Source organism: Pseudorasbora parva, chromosome 14, assembly GCF_024679245.1.
Source record: "Pseudorasbora parva isolate DD20220531a chromosome 14, ASM2467924v1, whole genome shotgun sequence".
Lineage (NCBI taxonomy): Eukaryota > Metazoa > Chordata > Actinopteri > Cypriniformes > Gobionidae > Pseudorasbora > Pseudorasbora parva.
The window spans coordinates 23684162-23707815 of NC_090185.1; the positions used below are offsets into that span (position 1 = coordinate 23684162).

The 23654-nt window shown below is 40.7% G+C and overlaps 1 protein-coding gene across 5 annotated transcripts; it reads right to left on the bottom strand.

The window, feature by feature from the left end:
* Positions 1-5980: 5980 nt before the first annotated feature.
* Positions 5981-23654, bottom strand: zbtb7a (zinc finger and BTB domain containing 7a). 5 transcript variants are annotated; one of them, XM_067415953.1, is made up of 4 exons: positions 23515-23654; positions 15316-15852; positions 14384-15231; positions 5981-12284 (listed from the first exon to the last, which is right to left on the bottom strand). In XM_067415953.1, exons 2-4 carry the CDS (start codon positions 15772-15774, stop codon positions 11837-11839), a joined length of 1755 nt encoding a protein of 584 aa, XP_067272054.1. In that variant the 5' UTR covers positions 15775-15852; positions 23515-23654; the 3' UTR covers positions 5981-11836. The 5 variants fall into 5 exon arrangements, with proteins under 5 accessions (XP_067272054.1, XP_067272057.1, XP_067272055.1 ...); XM_067415956.1 differs by lacking the exon at positions 23515-23654 and adding an exon at positions 22357-23093; XM_067415954.1 differs by lacking the exon at positions 23515-23654 and adding an exon at positions 22179-23093.

The window sequence follows — 23654 nt, forward strand, 5'->3', positions numbered from 1 at the left end:
ATGTATGTTTAAGTTATAAGAACGTTTGGGATGTGCATTGTAGAACAAAACATCCAATTATCATCAATTATCAAATTATGTTTACCACAGACCTTATTATTATCATTAATTGAAAACCCTTATTTTAAAACCCCATAGAAAAATCCTGAGGAAACCAGCGGAGAATTAGTCTTCCTGGTTGTGACGCCATCCCTCGATTAAAGGGATAGTTCAACCAAAAATGAAAATTACAAAAAATCCTATATAATCCTATATGTATATGACTTTCTTCTTTCAGATGAATACAATCAGAGTATTTTATATATATATATATATATATATATATATATAATGTCCTGGCTAATACAAGCATTATAATGGCAATGAATGGAGGTTGAGATTTTGAAGCCCAAAAAAGGGCATCCATCCATCACAAAAGTACTCCATACAACTCCGGGGGGTTAATAGAGGCCTTCAAAAGCGAAGAAATTGTTTTTTGTTAGACAAATATATATATACATAACTAAAAATTATATATATATATATATATATATATATATATATATATATATATATATATATATATATATATATAAAGCTTCTGGCAGACAGCCTATCCAAGTCTACTTACACCAAAAGAGTAACCCCTGACAAGTAAGATGTAGAATAGCGTAAGCTTTGACACCTTTCGCGGTTCAAACAAATGGGGCTGTACAACAAACTCATGCTCCTCTTCCCTTATATCAAAATCCGCTGACGTTTCTCTTTAAAAAATATAACTTTAGACTTCGTGAATGGTGTTTTGTTTCGCTCTATCCTCTGTGCCTTCCGGTTCATCAATACATCAGGTCAGGGGTCACTTTTTCACTGTAAATTGATGCGTACAGGTTACACAAAATGTATCACTTCCCTTTAGAGGGCCTTTATTAACCCCCTGGAGTCGTATGGATTACTTTTATGATGGATGGATACACTTTTCTGGGCTTCGAAATCTCAACCTCCATTCACTGCCATTATAAAGCTTCGAAGAGCCAGGATATATTTTTAATATAACTCCAATAGTATTCGTCTGAAAGAAGAAAGTCATATAGGCTACACCTAGGATATTTGAGGGTGAGTAAATCATGGGGTAATTAAACATTTTGGGTGAACTATCCCTTTAAATAAGTGAGGAAATCAGATCTGAATCAGTATGATTCATGGATGAGGTTTTGTGAACTGAATCATTTTAAATTCACTGAAAAGAGCCGACTTAAACTTCTTTAAAATTCTAAGTCGCAATCCTTTGTTCCACGTCGCACGGATTTGGAACGACATGAAGGTAAGTAAATAATAAGACAATATTCATTATTCCTTTAAACAAAAAAATATCACTTTTTAAATTAAGTTAACTAACAAGGAGGTGCAGAATGTGAAGAGCGAAAGAAAGAAGGAGAGACGGATGAGGAGGGTGGAGGGGTGAAGTGAGAGATTGTGGGTATCGTGGGACTACTTCAGTAACAATAACAGCATGTTTGTGTGTGCCTGTGTGTGTGTGAGAGAGAGAGAGAGAGAGCGAGGGAGTGTGAGTGGGGGGTGTTTTCGCTTGCAAAAGTGATGAAATAACATCTCCTCTCTACAACACAGCTGGTGCTGCCATGCAGACAGTCATGCTACCTGACCTCGCCGACATTCTCTCCGTCACTGTCTTTCTCAGGAACTCACCTTCACCACAATATACCGTAAAACAATATATGTTACGGGGACGTACAGCACAGCTTCGCAGTTTCCTGTTTATTGTTTGGAAAGTCTTTCCAAGGGCCTTTGGAATGCCAGGGTGTTGGATACGCTCGTATCATTTCACCCAGGGCCAATTGTTAGCATTTCTAGCAAATGTTTGTCCCTGGTCATCGGGCGACCCGTACACGTAAGATAGTAAACGAGATCTTTGTAGCTTCCATGAAGGATTATATGATTACATATAGCAGCGACTTTTTAATATTTTCCTCTTTTTGTCTGATTCTTTCATCCCTTTCTCCTCGTTCCCCTCCCCCCCTTTTTTGCAGATTAGAATTCATTAGCAATCAAAGAGCCTCCAGAGAGCTCCAGCTCTTAATTACCCACTCATTTGCATTTTTGCATATTAATGACTGCAGAGTTTTGGTGGGGATTTTTGCCGCAGTGGTTTAAAGGTACCTCGCTTCTCAGTCTCTAGGGACCGAGAGATGTCCAGAGGCGAGGCTTTGGGGCGGCGGTGCGCCACTGAAAGCATTTCGTGCGTGGAACGGGGTTGGGGGGCACTGGCGATACGGGGATGTGAGGTTCAGGGGTTAAAGGTCAAGGTCCCTAATTAACATATGAAAGGGCGGGGTTGTGTTGAGTGGCACCAAATTATTGACATATGGAATAGTTACCAACAAATCCATACTTGTAAAAAAATAAACTAGTATGATAGAATTACCTTTTTCATCACTTAAATAAGCAGTGTGGAGGGGTTATTTTAATGTACCTGACCATCGATTTGAACCAATCTAAGTGTGATTTTAATGTCATTTAACTCTCAGTAATAATAGGCTGTCAATGAGGCCGATTAAGACATATTTTTCTCTTTGAAATGTACCTCCTGGAGTTCATTGTTGGGAAATCTGCAGGGGTTTTATCTAGTCCTGTCATAGCGTGAAATCTCTCTCTCACTGACTCGCACACACACTGCAAGAAAAAAAGAGAGACTACAGAGAGTAAGCCTGCAGATATCCCAAAAAAAAAAACTTGACGGGCTGCTTCAGGGTTTTCTTTGATCCCTTTGACCCTGTTTCCAACTCAATCTGTTCGGACAGAAAAAACACCCCTGAGTGAGAAAAACAATGTAACCCCTTCGCCTGCTCTGTTCTGCTTAATTATTAATCACCCCTCAATTCTCTGTTTTCATCCTGTTTCTGTTGTGTCTGGGACATTTGGAGGAGGAGGACACTACCCACAGCCTAAAATAAGCGCTTTACTAAGAGGGCGAACATTTATTCACATATTTTACATACAAAAGCCCTAATCATTCCCCCAATACTGGTATTAGTCATATTGTACATGCTGAAGTTCATTTTTATAAATGTGATTTTTAAGCATATTTTGAAAAAAAAATTATCACTTGGATTTCTCTCGTTTTATCACATGATATTTGAAAGTGCCATGTAATACAAAAAAAAACCCATCACAAATCACTGCTAATACTTACTGATGGTTTTCTTGACACAAATTCACTTTTCCAGTCTTTGTTGTAGATGAAGTCTTTATGGAACTGGCTTTTTTAAACAGGGTATTACAAAAGGACAAAATCTGAAATGTTAAGTAACAAAGAAAAGCATACACATTGATTACCAATTTAAAAGCCCAATACAAAGAAAACAATGTTTCATTTCAGGTAGGCAAAAGAAAACAATTATTTGCGAAACATCTAAAATATTTATTAATAGCCTAAATTGTGAAATGACTAAAAATGTAACAATTTTTAAATTGGGGATATTGTCATAAAATAAAATGAATGATTTCATGTTTAAGAATTGTAATATATTATTTATCCAAAATATGGTGGGACATGGAAATGCTGTTTAACATGAATCACTTAGCCTGTAAGAAAAGCCACAGTTCATAGCCTAATTAGATTAATTTATAGGTAATTAATTATAATTAATAAATAACTATAGATTAAAATGCATTTTATATAAGACAACCGAATTGTAAATGACACTCAATGTACACAAAGAACAATGCAGATCATTTGGCTATGGCTATATAAACCCATCACGTGATATGTTGAAGAGTTTGTAGCAGTAGAACAGTTGCGGTATAGCGACATCTTGTGGTGATTTAATGAACTACACCAAAGTGCTTATTTTTTTTACTTTTTTTTTAACCGCCTTCTCTGTGTGCGCGACCCATTGACCTGAAGGAAGGTAGGCCGGAACACAAACTATTAAATGCTATGTGTCTTGTTGGATATAGCTTCTTGACGTCACATGTAAGTGCTTATTTTAAAATGAAATCCCACATTACTAGTACTGATAATCTAAAAGTCTCAGCACCAAATTATCATTATTTTCACGAATTTATGTTGTCCTCTTGTCTATTTTCATAATTGGTGGGATCTGACCGTTAGCCTACAGTGGCATGTTCGCAAATTTGTTTTTTTCCCCTGTACATTTTCAGTCAACTGACTAAAATTAACAGCCATTACGCAAATCATGTTGGAGACAAAAGCGATAGTAGCTAGATGGTCTGAGCTAATAAAGTAGTTATTAACTTAGCTGGTTTAGATCTTCTAAAACTATCCTGGCATCTGAAATGATTAGTTCACCTGATTTACTCACCCTCAAGCCATCCTAGGTGTATATGACTTTCTTCTTTCTGATAAAAGCAATCAGAGTAATATGAATAAATATCCATTCCCGAGGCTTCCACGTTTTTTAATGGTAGTAAACGAGGCTCAGGTTTGACACTCAAAAAAAGTGCACCAGCCCCTCATAAACATACTCTACACTGCTCCGGTGGTTAATAAAGGCCTTCTGAAGTGAAGCGATGCATTTGTTTAAGAAAAACATTCATATTTAAAACGTTATAAAGTAAAATATCTAGCTTCCACAAAGACCGCGTTATGCATTCAACTTACAAAGCGTCACTGATGCGGTAACCCCAACCGTGAGGAGTATGTTTATGAGGTAGGCCTATAGATGTACTTTTTTGAGCAAAACTTCAAACTCAAGGGCCCAGTTCACTGCCATTTGTGTTCATCAGAAAGAAAGTCACATACACCTAGTAGGGTGAGTACATCATAGGGTCATTTTCATTTTAAAGCTACATTTAAAGCTAGTTGGATTTGCTCATACGTTGCAGGACCAAGATGGTCTACCAGATAATGCCAACTTTAAATCAGCTAGCAGCTTACATGGCTATGATTTGGCAGTAGCCACACTTTATAATAATACGAGCATGTTTGCAATTTTGATATAGGTAATTTATTTTGTACAAGAGTTCTATTAACAATTTACCCATTTACTTTCTGTGTGAAAAAAATATGTCTGGAAAATAGTTTTAAATGATGAGGCTCTTGTGAGAAAAACGATTTACCCTGCATAAAAGGAAAACTTTAGTTGTGTAATGCTGCCTCCACGCTGATAGGTGTCAGTATTGAGATCAAGAGCACCTTTGCATCTGTAAACATATTCTACATAAAAGGAAAAAGATAAGTACAATTAAAAAATAAAGTAAAAAAGATAAATTTGTTTTAAAATGTTTACTCTGAAAGTGCAATCAACCTTACATTCCTTGAAAGGAAAAATAACCCATCTTAACCCTGGTCTGTTGGTTTTATAAAGAGGTTTTCTGCACTTTTCAGCTTGGCCAGGTTGGGAGACTATCTTAAACCAGCAGGTTAATACATTTCTCCCACAGCGGGATTTAAAAAGCTTTTCATTTCATTCATATAGATATTAATATACAGACATGCCTTATTACACACTTGTAATTTTTGAAATCATAGCATACAAAGACAGGGAGATCGTAAACATTCTGTTTTTAATAGAAATGTCTCATTTCTTAAACGTCAGACATTTTTGGATATATTTTGTAAAAAGAAAAAAAAAAGAAAAAAATGGAATAAAAGGAAAAAGGAAAACAACATGGAATTGTTTGATTTAGACGATGTAGATTTAGTGGTCTCATATACAATACAAATTCTTTTCATCGCCAAAAGTGCAAATTCTCCCAAAATTCTCCTGTACATCTCAATAGCTTCAACACACACACACACACTGACAGACAATGGAAAGGAACAGGACTTGAATTAATTATAATAATAATAAAAAAAAAAATAAAAAAAAGGGTTTCTGCTGTCCAAGCCTGAGACACTGGGAATTTTCTGCCGCCCCAAAATCAACATAAGTGTTAAAAAGTGCCCCCAAAGCATGAAAATGAATTATTGTTGTCTGTGCAGAGCTTGCGTCTGTTCAGCTTACCCACATGATGAATTTGATACGAGAAATGTGAAACGTACAAGAGATGTTAGCTTGGAATATAGTATACAAGTCCCTTGTAAACTCTTAAACTTTATGCAAAAACATTCTGGAAAATATATTTTACCATCTAACAACATAGAAGGAATGCAATTAGAAATATCACATGTTGTCCATATGCAGGAAAGTTTATGTATAATGTATAAGTATAATGGTCCAAACCTGACTGCCTTGGACAGGATGGATTGCAAGTTGAGTATTTGCAGCCTTTTAGTGGACATTGTCAGGGATAGTTACGCCCCAACAATACCTATAATCTACATCTATTATCTTATAAATTCTGTATTTCTCTATGAAGCATCTAGCAGAACAATGGAAACCCAGGAAGAAATGTCCTTTAAGCAAAATGTAAATCCTTTGTGATGAGAGTTTATAGGTGCAAAACTGTTAGAAAGAAAACATGTACAACAACTTGAACATATGCCATTCTTTGTGTATCTCCAGAGATGTGTGTGTGGTACGGGGCGGCAGTTCAAATGGACTTCAACCCAAATATATCGCATGTTCAAGTTTCTTTTCTTTTCATGTAGTTTTTGCATTAAATAAATCATTACATCCACAATGAGATAAAAAAAAAAATGCATCAATAAGATGGAAAAAACAACAATAACAACAACAGTAATAATCAAAGGAGACAGCACACAATATTCTGGATGGCCTTTCGCAAAGTGCTTTTTTGTTACAATCACAGAACTGCTATCAGCTTGATGGCTTTGTGAAGCCCAACACACTCTTTTCCCTGCACATTCTGGGTAGAGGAACAGAGAAAGAAACTTTTAAGACTTAAGAAACCACCTCTTTTCCATCTACCTACATCTGTTCGTTCTAACAACTATTAAGAGAGTTATGGAATGCATCCTTGACTTGAAGACCTCAGATTTGATGTCTCCATCCCATAATTCGTCACTGTCTTAAGCCTGATTCTGAGACAATACACCATTCTAGAGTGTTCAAAAAATCTTTTTTGCCTTTGTTTTTCTACACTAGAAAAGAACGTAGTTGTTAGGCAAAACACGAATGAGGGTGTTGTGGTCACATGGGTAGTTGGCTTTTCAATATAATCTTCAAAACTCATAATATATATTCGGTCAGTGTACTCTCAGTACAATAAAGCTTTGATTACACAGAAGGCAAAATTTGAGCTTAAACCAAAGAACAAAAATGGACATGGACTGCTGTATTTATTTAACCTGAGAAGCAAAGACAATGGCCCATAATCCCAAAATCCCCCCGCCTCCCACCACAACCTCTGACATCTGCTCTCCAGAACATCTCCTTGATCAGTGAAACATAACCAGCTGAGGCAGTCAAAGACGTAGATGGCTATAAATTCCTTAGGTACACAGAATGGCACAGCAATACCTGACAAGACTCTCCAAAGCCCCCTTATAAGACACAGTTACCCTGCCCGACCTGCACAAAAATGCTACCCACCCTACCCAATCTGTGCAAACTAGTACCCCACCGCCCATGAGCCGCTCCTTGTGCAACACGCCCTCTGGGCATCAAACAGCAGTGGATCAGGTGAGAACAACTGTACAAATCTAGCCATAATTTGTGTCATCCTCAGCTAGTTGTGCTTTGACCCAGCCAGAACATCTAAAATTATAATAAGATTATCCTCCATGATTATTACGGTTATCACTGTCATTGTAATCTTTAATGCTTTTCTGACATCCTGTCCAATAAATTAAACCGATAAAGACACAAAATAGATAAAGATTTGGATATTACATACATGGTGCTTCTGAAGTCATGGAAATGTTTTTTTGTTGTTGTTGGTTTTTGAGACACTTTCTCGCTGTAGTGTCTGTCAGTGGAGTCACAATTGGGGCAGAAGCAATAAACAGCGCTAAATGGAAGTAAAGATGACAGAATCTCCTCACTGCAATCAACTTTTCCCCAGAAGACAATAATTTGAACTAGTTATATTTACAAGTTGAGGTGTATTAGACAATCTCTGAACAAACAACCTTTTGGTTCTTAGAAATGTCCGCAGAAAAACATTGTCAACCGACAAGTATTCAAGAATCGTTTAGGAAGCTAGAATGGAAGCCATCTTTTGAAGAATCCTCCTAATATTCTTTTAAGTTAAGGCACATTCTTTCCGCAATCCTTCTCCACTTGTCAAGCTTCAAGACTCTGCCCCCGACTCCTTTTGGACCCCCTGAACAAGGCTCACGCCCCCTCCTCCAGATCAAGCCAATGAGTCTGTGTGAACTCACAAAGACCTTTAATAACTCCACCAAACTGCTACGTAGACACAGATGCTTAGGGTTTGATCCTGTTAACCATTGGAAATAAGCCATTCCATGAATACTGTGTCTCAAGCTGCTTATTTCTCTTGGAGTTCCTTTGGACTCTTGACCTACAGTCGTCTAGGAAATAGTTTTGTTTACGCATGTTTATGTAAGATTTACCTCTTATAATGGTCAAGAATAGTCTTAAGAATTGTCATCCTAGTCTTCCCCTACTTTGGTTTTCAAAGATTTAATTGCAAACATTGGGAAGTGGAGATTAAACAGACTCTGGTGTTCACAGAAACTCAAAGGCCTTGCCTTTTGCCGGTTCCCCAGTCCCCCTCCTCCAAGGACAAGGACATGAGTGACTTTTAGTGCAAAAACTCTCTTTCTCAGCTAAAGCACCATTTCCAGTGCTATCAGGCTTTGTACCTCCCTTCCCCTCCCACCCACCTAACCATAAACCCCACAAACACAGCTAACATTATCTTCGCTAGAAATACAAACAAGCCGCAACACATTTTACAAAAAAAAAAAAAAAGTTTTAAATTCTCTCACACTCAATAATCACAGAAAAACAGACAGAAAGGGAACTCAAGTAGGCTTTTCCCACAACAATTCTACTCCAACTTCTGCAACAAGGGAGGATCAATTTGGGTGGTGCATAGGTACAAAAAAATTCCCGAAAACAAACCTAAAAGCTACTGTGAACTTCATATGGATGATCACAAGCAATGAGTGAAACAGTTGATAAGAGATGGTCTAGGTCATTGTGTTACCACACAAACCCTTACAGGCATGTGATGTATTATTAACTGAGTGTTTTGGGGTGTGAAAACAAGCTCACACACTGGAATTTCCAGGAGGATTAATTCTGCCGTAGCGTCCAGTCACACAAAAACTTACAGTAGTGTGATGCTTAGGGTGTGGCCTTCAACAAATTTATAGTGAACTCGACACTTGACCAGCGTAATTCAGCATTGCAATGCATTGACAGAAACTAGACGGTTTAAATGTTTAAATGGAGTATGTAGTTGTCATAAATCCCTGCAGATGCTGCCATGTCTTTACGCTCCTCTGTATTAAGACAAAATAGAGAACTTTTCAATTAACTTCAAGTGCAATTAATCATATATATATTATATATTATACGATTACAGTTATTTTCTGTTAACATCATATCAATAACAAAATCAGCCTGTCCTTTCTCTCGAGTGACTGTGCGCTTTTTTGGCAGCTTGGTGTCAAGACCTAAACAAAAAGGAACACATACGTACAAGCCAAAATAATAATAATTACTACTGTAATAAAAAAAAGCCAAGTATCCCCAATTAGATGGGCCTTTTTACTTTTAGCACATTAGCTCTTTTATTTGAAAGTACCCGTTTCTTTTGACTAAAAAGTGCCCTTCTCAGTAACAAAGTGCATTCAAATCTTGCTTTTCTTATTAAGGTGCAAAAGGCCGATAAACAGGGTACAGCACTACAGAAGGAATGACGCCACACAATTATATCCTCTAATTCACACCAGAACAAAATGCATCCATGGCTGTAACCACAGCCATTGTATACAATGAGATCCACTTGAAAGGTTTAGAAAGGATCACAAACTGTGCTTAGGATGCATGTGCCTGGAAAGTTTCTTTCAAATCTGCCACTTCATCAGCTATAAAAGGCAAGTCTTTCCCTCATACATGCCTTGCTTAAACAAGAGGCCTAACTCAACCAAAGCACCCACTCTGCTGGATTTGGGGGGGAGCCCGTCTCGACGTGCCCACAAAGTGCCTGCTGTCGCTTCAGGCCCCTCTCAATGAGTCATCCTGCTCTGATGTGGCCATAGGACGGTGCTGCACCCGCCCTCACCAATGCAAGCAAGCACATATTACTTTAAAACAAAGGTCTCAGTTTTAGGACGCTTTCTTTCCAAACTTCGGCCAATCATTTGCACTATGAAAAAGGCTTAATTAATCATCACTTTTTAACTACATACATTGCATTAATTCATAAAAACTGGACCCTCTCTCGTAATCGGCTACAGCTGTGTGCTTATTTGGACTTGGACATTAATTTATTGCTCACCTTATCGCTCGTTTTTTTTTCATTTTCTTTTCTGTGGTCCCTTGGGCAAAGAAATTGAATAAGCACTTTGTATCTCCCTAACCCAAACTGCCTCCTTAAATAGATATTTCTGTATCTCTGTTGGATATCTTTAGTAAAGCTGTGCAAATGCATAAAAAAAGGTGCTCGACACTCCTTCTGTCGCTGAAACAAACAAACAAATAAAAGATTCCCTGCTTAAGTTGTCCACTATCCATTTGCATAACAGTGGTGCCCTCACTCATCGGTTGCGTACAGTTTCACTCTCCTGCAGAAAGACTCAATGAAGCACATTTATCACAAATCATACTTTGGGCGGAAACTTCTGGGTTCCATTAAGTGCAGCTTAGGAAAAAAATGGGTTTCTCAATTATAACGCTCTACAACATCGAACAGCATATTCCCCCTGCAAACTCAACGCAGTGGGAAACCTGGAGTGAAGCTTAAGATGTAACCCTATCTATCTGCAATATATCTCTTGTAAAGGGTCTCATAAGATTACAACCTAATATATACACACGTATACAAATGTAAAGTGTCAAGTACCCAAAATAGTCAACTCAAAGGTCAAAAAGAAAAATCCAAATGACAAAATATTAAGACAATCCCAAAAATAAGAAAGAATATAATGCAAGTAAGACTGCCAATAAGGAAAAGCAGGCCTGTGAGAGGTAAGATTTAACATGATTGTGCCCAGTGGCGATCAGATGAAGGTAGTGCTTTAGAAACACAGGACCTCATCCCTTGTCTTACCCTCTCTCCCTGCCAGAAACAAATTAACGAGATCTCCCTATGTGTATTCGACTCAAAACGGTAACCTGTTAAACCATGAAAAGATAAACTATCAAAAAACATCTTTTATAGAGAAAGTAACACTTTAAATCAAACCCCTGTCCGATTCTTTCTGGAACATTTAGAAAAAAGGTGCTGCATCAGAATATTGCATATATTGCAATCTGAGACAATATCATTTTTTATAGTGTATGTACATGTTGCTCATTGCATTAGAAAAAGAGATCTATTGGTTGCCTTGATCACATCTTAGAGCATTCATAGCTAACCTGTTGAAGCAGCAGTCAGCCCGGTGTTTGACACCTTACTTTTTAAGACAAGGCCCTGTAGATGCAACCCAGAGATGAGGAACTGGTTTAAACTGCATAGTATCTTTTTCTCGTACGCACGTGGCTATGCCATTATGTTACAAAAACACCAACAAAAAGACCCAGAAAGATGGTGACAGCACGGGTGAGTGATTTGAAGTGCTCTTCGCTCTTCCAACAGACCAGTAACTTGGTGGTTAAGTCTCTATGCGGAATGCGGAAGCTAAAAAAGGAGGAAAAAAGAAACCAGAAGATTAGATTTGCGTGACACCCTGATTTGTTTTTTTTTATAAAGAGGACCATGTAGTTTAAAGTTTCGTATTTTTTCGTTTCATTCTTCCTCTCATTTTTGAGTAAAGCCCTCTCTGACAAAGTCTGACTCATGTAGTCGCAGAGTCCCTTTGTCCCGAGGTCAAATCTTCACTACCTTCTCCATCGGCAACCGGGCTATGCGTGTGACTACCGTGATTTTCCTCCATGACTGATGTTCCTGTGCCCCTGTCCGGATGCCGTCGACCTCTCTCCATGTCTGCTTCTGGGCCGTGAAGTTCCAAAGGACCTTCCAGGAGCTCAGAATCTCGTATGCGTGGCTTGCGGCCTCGTCGGGAAGGGATGCCGTTGCAGCCATCCTTCTTGAGATGACGGTGGAGGTGGTCTGAGCGCACAAAGGTTTTAAAACAGCTGGAGCACTGGTAGGGGCGCAAGCCTGTATGCACACGCATGTGATTCTTCAGGTCGTAGTTGTGGGCAAAGGCGGCGCCACACTGAGTACACAGGTAAGGCTTCTCTCCCGTATGCTTACGCATGTGAACCTTTAGCTTGTCCTGCCTGGAAAAGACCATACAAGAACTTAAAATGAGCCACTACCCATGGGTTTGTGTGAATTAAGTAAATAAGCAGACTCAACAGCAATTTAAGGTTAGGGAATTAACAAAACAATACCATGATATAGAATACATGATAACTTAATGCACTTTTAATTCCTTAAAATGCCCACTCCCACATTACTTGATGTTCCATAGTGAGGTGAGTCACTAAATACAACCCGATGTTGCAAGACACACCGTTAAGGTTAGCCTCACAGATCATTGGAAAAGGCAAACAGGCACAAATGCTGTATATTACAAACTACATATAAACAAACATCTAAGGAGGTTCACATCAAAGACAACGTATATCCTTCAAAAGGAGTCTGGCCTCCTTATCTTCACTTTCAAGAGTAAAGTCAAGTTTATTTATCATTCTTTTGTGCTGAAGGCAACCAAGGTCATATGAGGAAAAGAGCCATAAAGCTCACTGCTTTATCGCCATAATTTCTTTTTAGGCCAATGAGGCACTGAAGGGCTCAATGTTCAGTTCAGTCATAGTGGGCCCAGAGTTTCCCAAAAGAGCCATTTCAAAAAAAGTGAATGTTATAAGAGCACAATTGCTTGTTTTACAAGCTAAATCTGAAATCTTCAAAGGAAGCTGAGGTTAACTGAGGAGAGCTTTTAGTTAATGGGAAAAAAAACAACAACGTATGATCGAAAAGGTGTGCTGGGTTGAGGAACAGGTTTAAAAGAATGTGGTTTTACCTTTAATGTCTTTCCTCATTTGTCATTCCCATTTTAAAGCACCATAAAACTATATAAAATACAACATTATGTTGGATATTTTTATATTTTTTAAACATTAATCCAAGCAAAACTAATTTTTCATGTTGGACATCTCTTAAACATTTCTGACTTTTGACACCACCTGAGGCAAACTGGTCCAAATGGCTAAAAAAGTTGCCTTTTTTTAACAAGAGAATGCATTGTCAAATTGTATTGTTTTGCACTAATAAGGAAGCAATGGTGTGGTGTCAAATGCAAAAGCCTTCTGTTGGAAGACTCTGCTCTCAGCTTACCCCATGTCCCTTCCCCTAGGCTTGTGACCAGGGCAGAGAACAGCTAAACAAACTAGGGTGGTTGACCCGTCCAGAACATTGGCGGCTTACCGAACACACAAACGTGCTCACGCGCTTCCATGGACAGACACACACCCAAATATGTAAACACAGACACGTGCACACATTGATGCCTACTTGTGTATTTAAACATGTTTGAATGCATCTGGAGATTCTCTCACTCATAATTTCTCACCTTTCCTCCACTGTCACCAAAATATGGATAATATACACACACAAGTTGAGAGGAATCGTGTGTCCACACACATACACACAATGTAACAGTGGGGCATAGACAGATGAATTATTTAGAAGATAGGATTGATTTATTGCCGTGTGAGTGAAGCACACTCTTAACCCTGATAAAACAGGATTAAGATTACAGTACCCCTTCCCAATAGGTGGAGTATTTAGGTGGCAAACTTAGATCCATCCCTACGCAAATAGGGTACTGGATATTTTTGGTGCAGTGTCTATTTCCAATGCGTGTCTCCTGATTAATTCATTAAGGTGATGGTTTCATGGAAGAGGTGATGCCCTTAAGTGCAGGGTAAGCCATGCTAGCAGCTTGCTAAGCAAGATTCAGTCTTGTGGCACACAGTATTTTTCATCAGCCATTTGTCTAAAAGAGGGGCTGTATATGCTAGGGGCAATAATCAACTTAACACCCAGGGTCACAAGTTCAGCTGACTCACTGTTGTAGATAGGCCACCGTGCTGTAATCCCTTTCAATATCGGCAGAGTTTTATTACGGCCTCATCCCTGATAACAGTAGACCACGTTGCGCTACCACAACCCACTTTTATTGGACCCCCTTGTTAAAATTCCAGGACTTTGTCATGCAACCTTTCTGTCAACATAAAACAACTTTATGGTTCAACTGTGTTAGTGTACTGAATACCTGACTATTCAAATTTGAAAGCACACAATATGCTAAAGGGAGCAAATACTAAACTCAAATTTCCATGAGATAAAAAAAGAACTGACAAAAATAGCTTACCTGGTAAATCGCACTTTGCAGATGGCGCATTCATAGGGCTTTTCTCCTGTGTGTGTACGGATGTGGCGCGGAAGCTTGCCTGCACCTTGGATGACCTTGGAACAGATGGGGCACTTCTGGAAGGCCTTAGAGCGCATCTTCCTCTCACCGCTGTTACCCCCTCCAGTCGCTTGGTTTCCACCTCCGTTGCCCCTCACTGACCACAGTGGTAGAAGACTTGGAGACATGGAGGGAGTGGTGGCCTCCTCGTGCGGTGCACTATTAAAGTACTTCAAGTAAAATTCCACATCTTGCTCTTCGCCCTCTGGCCCATCCTCCTCACCCCCACCACCTGTCGTGGCCTGTTCCCTTTTCTGTTCCAAGGAGTCCATCATCTGTTGTAGCAAAGCACTGGCAGGGCCTTGTTCACGCTCACCCGCCACCTCCACCTCTCTTTCTGATTTAAGCTCTGCCTGATGGAGGTAGTAATGTCCATTCTGAGTGGGAGCATAAAAAGGTATCAGAGCCTCTGCACCTTTCCCTCGAACTAGATTTGAAGCTCCATCATGACACTCCTCATCCACATTCTCATCTTCGGGGTCACGAGGTGGCTGCGTTAGGGCCTGGGCCAGGGGGGAGTAGTAGTCAGCAAGGCTGATGGGTGTGCCATTGCTGTCAGCGCCGTTGCGTTGGCTAAAGTGCAGGTGTGCGGGAAGGTCCCTGAGCTCTGGCGTGCTGCAGCTGCTACCCCAATGCGCCCCCCTCTGGAAGAACTCTAAGTACTCGCGGGCACGCAGCCGGATGCCCTGTTCTTTTCCATTCTTTCCTCGCTCCTCTTCTTCCTCGTCTTCATCTTGCTCACTGCCCGCCTGCAAAAAGAAATGGAACTACTACATCATACTGCTACAAAACATTTATCAGTCAAGTTGTAAAAAAAAAAACACGTCACCCACCGGCGGGGAGAGCACTTTGGTGTCCAGCAGGTGTGTGCAGACATCTTGGACGGGTGAGATCTCAAGCACACGGGCAGCGCTTAGGATGTCAACCACACTGTTGCGGCTGACTGTGAGTGTGGCTGTATAAGCAAAGTCCAAGAGGGCGGCCAGCGCCTCAGGCCGCACAAAGTCCAGCGCATAGACTTTCTGCCGGTCGGCAGCCAGGCCCGAGGTGAAAAGCTTGTGGAAGTAAGTGCTGCAGGAAGCCAACACGGAGCGGTGGGCAGGGAATTCTCTCTCTTGGGCAACTAGCAGTACATCACACAGCAGCCCACTTAGCCGTTGCCGGTTGAGACTGCCCAGCAGGTCAGCACTGTGTTCGGGGAAGGGGATGCCCACTGGTCCTTCCTCTACCTCGCCTGCACCCCCACAGGCCCTCCCCTCACGTCTTCCCCGCCCACCTGCTCCCGACGACATTTTCCACCAGCCTGCCGCCGAGCCGCCAATCGCAGCCGCCACCCGTCCGTCCGTCCTGCCGTCTGTCCGTCTGCCTGTCTGAGAATTTTGAGGAACAATAAGAGTATTTAACCATTAGGTGACAAAGTGGCTGGCAGATATTAAAAAAATTATGATGATGTCTAAATCAAGGCAAAGTAGTTTACATAAAACTACAAGTATTTTCAAACACTCTTCGCCATGACATGAAGAGATAACAGAAAACAAAATGGTTTTAGAATTAAGCTGAACAACTCATGCTGCAGCTCAGGACGCTAACAGTGTTTTGGACCATATTTATGCTGTCCCTTCTTTGTGCGCTCTATTACCATCCAGGGTAGGATTTCCAAGCCCTGCATGCAAACGAAGACGAGAGGCTAATAGATAGTGGCCAAATGGTTGCTACTATACATATATATATATATATATATATATATATATATATATATATATATATATATATATATATATATATATATATATATAATATATACACACACACACACATATATATATATACACAAACACACTTAAGACATAAAAGGATATTCTGACAACAAACCGTGACTGTGAAAACACAATGTGCCTGTTGAAAGACAAGTTCAACATGAACTTTTTGTATATGATGAATATTTTTATATAGAAAACTGTTTTTTTCACTATTAAAAATGTTTGACTAAACTTATATGTTGTGTGTAATCATGGTGCAAAAATGCTGCTTATAAAGTGGTCTTTATAAGCATCAAACATAAAAAAATCTACCGGTTATGTCCAACATCTCTTGTGATGCAGTCAAAAGCTGCTGTTTGACTTTAACTTGTGGTAGTTGAGTCTTGTAGTAGTCAGCAATCTTGAAATGCATTCCAAAGAGCCTTCTAGTTTACATCAATCAGTTCAGGGTGTTAACTGAATTTAAATGTAGCAGCATGTCAGAGGGTGGTAAGCCTGCTGTCATGATGGCACTGGGAAAGGAGAATCTGTACCGTGCTGCTTTGCTGGGGTGGGAGAGTGCATGGCACATAGTATAGGCATGGGCACCATGTGCACTGAATTGCGTGTCAGTTGGCTTCTGGGGAAGGGGTGGGGGCAGGGGTTTGCCGGCTAAAGGCCTGAGTGGAAAAAAACTCACTAGAGGTGGAGGAAGAGTAGGAGGACACACGCAGGGCTGTAAGGGAACAGTATTAAATAGGGAGGTTGTCAATCCGGTCTGAGCCGGTTACCCCACCCTGCACTGTGTGCCAAGTTTCAGGAAAGGCCTGTCCCCTTGATCACGTGTGGGGGGAGATTAAAATGATCGACCGCAGTACAGGCGAGGGTAGAGGAAGGGGGGCTCTGAAAGGCAACCTTCCTTGATTTGTCCATTGGAAAACACACGCTCACACGTGAAAGCCAAACAGCCTAACTACCCCCCGCCCCTCCATCTGCCAAAGTGACCCAGCAGGGGGTGAGGCCATGGGGGATTATACTCAATAAGAGCAATGCATTCAAATGACATTCCTTCAGATCAAGCCCCTTGGTATGTTTGCAAGACCTGCTCAACCTGGCTGCTTGCTTGCTCTCACGCTCACAAAACCTGCCTTCCTCCACACCTAGAGATCTGGCACCAAGTCAGGTCACTATTGGTGTAGCAATAGTGAGGTAGTTGAGAGGTAGTTAGAAAGTAAAACTCAACTGCAAATCCAACCCGCACTACCGGTCTCGCTTGCGTTATTACTGTGGGTAACATTCAGACTCACCTTATGTGCACCGTTTTTACATGCCATCTGACTTTAGCATACAGTAAAGAAGTTCAGTATCCGAATATGATGAAAATGGCATAATCTAGGGCACATATGCACTACATGTTTCTATATAGCACACTTCAGTGAAGCCATTCCAATAATAGTCCCCCACTGGACCATGTCTTGACTTGTTAAAGTTAGATGGTAATGCCCATACGCCAATGGGCTAAGTCCTTTCCTCTTTGTCTCTTCATTTACTTTTTAGAAAAATTATGTGCATCTGTAGAGAAAGCTTTGATACAACCCATACCTCCCACTTGACTTACAGGTACATTCTATCTCATTGTTTTATTGCAGAGAATTTGAATACATCAAGATAGAGGACAGGCTGGAGGGTGGGTAAGACAAGTGTTTCCAAGTAAGGCACAGGTTCTTCATGTATTTATAAGGTAAGTTTTCTGAAATAAGTGCTCATTTTAAATTTATAGTTATTCTATAATTTATCATATCATTACCATTTATTTACCATATCACACCTCATATTGTTCCAAACTATGTTTCAACTTTCAATTTTGTTAAACTTCCAAAGAGTTGTTAAACTGTTTTTGCCCACACCAAGAATGTCAATAGGGTGTGAAGTCGTTTTGGATCCCATTGATGCTTAACTGTAAGAAGAAAAAAAGTTTCGTTTTATGGCATTGTGTCTCTCAGAAGAAAATCCTACAGGTTTAGAACAATTTTGTCAATGACAGGATGTTTCAATTTTGATCTCAAACCCTAAAATAAACAATTCCAAATTGAACAATTAAACTCAATTCACGATGAACCTGTTCCATACCTGTAAAAACCTTCCAAATCAGAAAAAAACAAACAATGAATTTCAGAGAAATAGAGCAAGAGCTGTTTTGTTGACATAAGGAAGTTCTTAGAAGGGACACTCAAAACCAAAATTCATCTCTCTGTACTTTAGCTTATGGATGATACAAGAAACTAGTTAAGCAGCATCCCTGTCCCTGAATAAACCCTGGGCAAAGCTGAAAGAAAGAGGAAACAGTGCAAACAAACCTGATCCTGACACCTTCTCAGGGCTCCCAACATTCTTCATCACTTATTCATGGATATGGGTGACAGGGGCCATGCAACGGCCCCAACGTCTCATTTCCAGACCTCTTTTGCTGGCCGCACGCACAGGCCTCAACTACTTTGCAAGTCAAACCACAAGTTACTGCGAATACTCATCCCACCTCAGCCCCCACCCTCCCCTAACAGCCCCTCCCAGCCAACGTGAAGAGCAGCTTTCGAAAATAGCTTTCAGATACTGTCAAACTGTCTTAACGAGTATATGCATCATTTTTATACTGGGGAAGTGTAAACAAAACCAGTTTAAAAATTCTTAGTTACCTTTAGATAGGCATAAAAAGTACATCATAGTTGCACTTTTTGCATCATACTCCAATATAACTGTTGAGCAGAAAAAGTTCAGAATTACGTAACCAGTTGGAAATAACACCACCAACACAGTAAAATCTTTTTACAAGAATCATAAGGTAACTACAGTCAATCAAATTGTGTCTTTGTGGTTATTTAATGTTTGGTGATTAAGTTCTTAGAATGCAGCTGCTGCTCTCCTTAACTAACTCTAAAACAAAGCTTATCCAGTGAAGGACAACAAATGGCAAATCTACTTGTTCTTCACATGAACCGAAAACTGACACCTCAGAATGAAACATCTTAGGCAAGCTCATGCCATGCATTCCAGGAAAACACATTGACTTATGACATAAACCAAAACAAGCAGTAGGGTTTCACAAAACACTTGTCTTTCTATGAACTTTCTTTCTTCGTCAATGCAGCCTCACACCTTTCAATGTGTATTTTACGAGAGCTTAATAATCCTGAAAGAATCTGTTAAGAGGTTTAATGACAAACATGCAAGTTATGTACACAGGGCATCCCTGCAACATAAATGTATACTGAGTATGTATTTGGAAGCTAGAGTGTGTGTGAGATTAGCTCCTCCTGCCTCATGAGGGAGGGGAGTCACTAGACTAGGTTGACAGGGTTCAAGGTCAAGGCAGAGAGGATATTACCGGATAATCGTAAACAGTATGGAGAGGGGTTGACTTGTTCCAAGAAGAACAGGATTTTGAGCAAGGCCCAGCAAATGAGTCATTCCTGCCAGCGTTGGTTAGGGAAGCATGATTGGTCGCGAAAAAGGAGCAAGGAGGAAGTGGGCGAACAACTGATAAAACTGGAGTTGTAGTACTGGGTCGTTTCACCTAAGATATGTCAGCAGGCTGCCAAAAATCCAAACTTGTATGCACAATGCCCCCCCGAAAGGTATTGTGCGAGACTGCTTGAAGCACGAGCACACAAACGTTTGACCTAGCGCAACTCTCGATTTTACTTTTCTTTATTTGCTGGAAACTAGAATCAGAGAAGAGAGCAAAAGGTAGACCAGATATAGCAAAAGACCCAACTTTGAATGCAACAACATGCCTACAATCTTTCTAGACCAACAGCAGCTTTGTTAGAAGATGAAGCCCACGTGTGAAAATGCCACGACGCCCCCTCATAGTTTGACCAAAATTTTCCAGCCCAAACTCCATGCATGTGTTTTTGAGCTGCCCACAACTTCTGAGTCTTTTGGACAATCTGTGGCTGGGCCAGGAAACAAGGAAAGAGCATACAAACCAACACGTGAAACAGAAACAAAATTGGAAGGGCTGGAGTAGTGTCAGTGTCACCGCCATTTGTCAGTGCCCTTGCACTGAGACCATAGCCCGTGTCTCAAGCTTTCAGCTGCAGTGGCAGCCCAGCCGGTTGGGCGGAAGACGACTTCCTGCGTGACTCTGGTGATGGTGTAACAGAACCCGCTCTGTTATCAGATGACCAGCTCTCCCAGACACTGCACTGCACACTCCACCACCAGTCTACCACAGCTTCCACTTCCCTCTTCTGCCTCTGCTGAGAAGGCAAAAAGACATGACAACCCACCCAGAATTTCCTTTTCTGCTCTACCTCAACAGCATATTTCTGAACAATAACACTAAGGTAAGTATGTCAAGGACTCCTCCATCTACTGGAGGTCGGATCCACAATAGAGAATGGGGGCGAGAGCATAAACTTACAGCAATTGGATTCCACATTACTGTCAAGGAAACCAAGAAGAAGGCCTCACTCATTGTGTCGACAGACTTTTAGCAGATAAGGACAAGTGGAAGAAGGCCCTTTAAAGAGCGCAATGAGAGAATAATGAGATGAGCTCTCTGATTACCGATAGTGATGCTAGCTTGCATCAGCCCATCTCCCAGCATCAGTCTTTAATTTGATCACTTCAAAAATGCTTTACAAATGTACACTGTCCCCCAAACGTAATAAAACTAAACCTTATCCAGAAATCTAATTCAAAGTCTCTTCAAAAAGCTCAAGTATTACTTTGGCATGAACTATGAACTATACTTTTAGGTCAAACAGTAGTTGCTGGTATCTTCTACTGTCTTTCTGCCCTCAGTCCTGCACTGCTCAAGGACACAAAAACATGCTTGATGTCTTCACAACAGACCACGATTTTACTTAACTTTTCTAGAAGATTGTGTAAGTTCAAATAATATTTCTATTTCATAAGCTAGCTCATACACGCAAGTGCAAAATAAAACTTACTAATTCATTTTGGATAAGAATCTAGCAATTAAAAAATGTACACAAAAGCAAACAAAACTAATATTTAGTCAGTTTCATGTCCACATATATATATTAAAATACATACTCAGCAAGAACACAGAAACAAACACAGCAAGATATCAAGCTAAACAAAACTACAACAAAAAATACTGCTTGAGGTGTATGGGCATGAAGTTCACACATGCCTTACCCGTCATAAATGCTGACCTGAAACGACCCTGTCAGGTAATTTAACTATATGCAGTGCTAACTGGTTTATGGTGGGTAAGAATCTGTTTGCCACTTAAACAAGCAAAAAGACAATAAAGAACGGCCTCACCCCAGTGAGACAAGAAGCCTTGTCTGTGCATTATTCAGGCAATGGGCGTCATCTGTGAATAAAAATACCCCTTGCGTCCTCCCTGTACCCGCACTAGTGAAAACGAGTTGAGCAAGTATGGGATGGAAATGATCTGCATACATCTTTGAATAAAAAAAGAGAGAGAGCGAAAGAGACTGCAGCTTCCTACAACGCCTTTGAGTCCAGGACAAACATACAGTCTACTGAATAGACAAGTCACGAGACCCTGCTAAAGACCCTTACACCAAGGGAGATGATGTTGATGTGCATTATGGCAAAGCTATAAAAAGAATGAGGGGGCAGAGAAGCCTACAATGGATCTGCCAAGAGAAGAGGAAAAACTTTCCAAGGTTCTTAGAGATCTCAGTGAGCAGTATGTCTTTGATGTGAATTTAAGTTGATTTAAAATAATTTCACAATCCACCAAAGATGCCAAAGTGTCAAACCCGCAGTCGTCAATTATTTGTGTGACCAAAACTGAAACCAATTTGAATTAGCTAGAACATATTTTTTCTTTTTTTTATTAAATTACAATTTGTAACAGTCAGATCGGATTAAAATATAAGAATCAAAACAAAGAGTTAAGTTAAGAAAGTACTTGGAAAGTGAATCTCGCTGCACAGAAGCTTACCAAGTCGTACCTTAACACAGCAGGCTTCCGTTTTCCATCTCTATGCCATCTGCAAGTGGGTCAAGCGCTCTGAACTTAATCAAGCCAAGTCCCTCTCTTTCCCCTTTTAAGATTCCATTATTTCTCTTTTAGCTTGCCTTTCCTGTCTCAGACACCAGAGAGAGTGAGTGCGCATTTGGAGCTCTTACCGGCCGGCAAGAATTGTTTCCCTGTGGGTCAGCTCGGTCTCCCTCTGCCTGCCTGCCTGCCTCTGTGCCTGGGCAGGGCTCTGCTCTGGAGCAACTGCAGACAGGAAACTTCCGAGTGGCCCTAGTTACACAGGCAAGCCCTTGCCTGATCCCACACAGTCAGACACCTACTAACTCCCCCACTCTATTTTCAGCCCACTGCTCTAGCTTCACTTCCCCCTCTGTGATTGGCTTGCCTGCTTCTCAATCACCACACCTCCCCACTAGGATAGGCTACTGGCTGTTCCCTTTCCTGTATGGCCAAGGGCAATGCACTCTGGGAAGCGCAGTTTTTAAGTATGACTTCACCTGCTTCTAGGCCACCGCATGAACTACAAGTCCCAAACAGTCCGCTCTTGCCACCCCCACATCTCGGAGCTTGCTTCAACGTAAGCATTCAGAGCTGAATTATACACTACCGTGTGTTGCTAGCAGGATGCCAGGTATTAAAAGTACAGACCAGCCAACAAGCAATGCCAAGCTCTGTACGGATGAAAAAAAGACAAAGGGATCCAGACACAAGTCGGTGGAACTTCAACATAATAAACTGATAGTCACACTACACCATCCAGAATATTCAACATTCTTAACCCAATGGAGACTTTTTTTTAAACCTAAAATATTCTATCATAACTATAACCAGTGCAAACATATTTCAAGCCTGAAAGATAAATTCCAAACGTGTGCCGTTATCAGTTTGTTTCTGAATGAACGACATGGATTTTATAAAAATTGGACCCTAGTGCGCAACGCTGTACCTTGTCCTATGGAATTATTTTTGGTTCCTTCCTACAACCTTCTCCACTCGTCTAACCTCCGACAAACACACCCCTTAAGAGCTGCCTCTACAACAACAACAAAAAAGTTGTCAACTGTGAGAATAGAAAAAAAGTTCAACACCAGTGAACTGAAGGTGTGCTAAAGCAGTTATTTTGAAGACCAAAAGAAAAGAGATAAATAATTCCTCACTAGCACAGGAGCCCCCTCCTACCCCCCCCCACACACACACTCTCTCCTCTCGGTCCCCCTCCCTCATTCCTTCCTCTTCAGCCTTGCTCTCTTCGGTCGATAGGCCCTGGGCAGACGACACGGGGGACAATCAGAGGGAAGCAAGCTCACCTGCGATGGCCGTGGCGGTGCTTGTTATGGGTTAGCTCTTCCCTCCTCTGTAGAGCTCTCTCTCTCTTAGCTGTCTCTGCTGTTTAAAGCTCTGTATGCGCTAACCAAGCACCAGCAGATCAACTCAATTCCCTTCCTGG

Bases quoted from the DNA above. Each gene is read 5' to 3' on its own strand.
- zbtb7a (XM_067415952.1), bottom strand. From the start codon at position 18,611: ATGTTGGGAGCCCTGAGAAGGTGTCAGGATCAG. The intron at 15,853-18,578 runs GTTTGTTTGCAC...CAAAATTCTCAG, and splicing joins TGAGAAGGTGTCAGGATCAG to ACAGGCAGACGGACAGACGG. The intron at 15,232-15,315 runs GTGGGTGACGTG...TTCTTTTTGCAG, and splicing joins CCAAAGTGCTCTCCCCGCCG to GCGGGCAGTGAGCAAGATGA.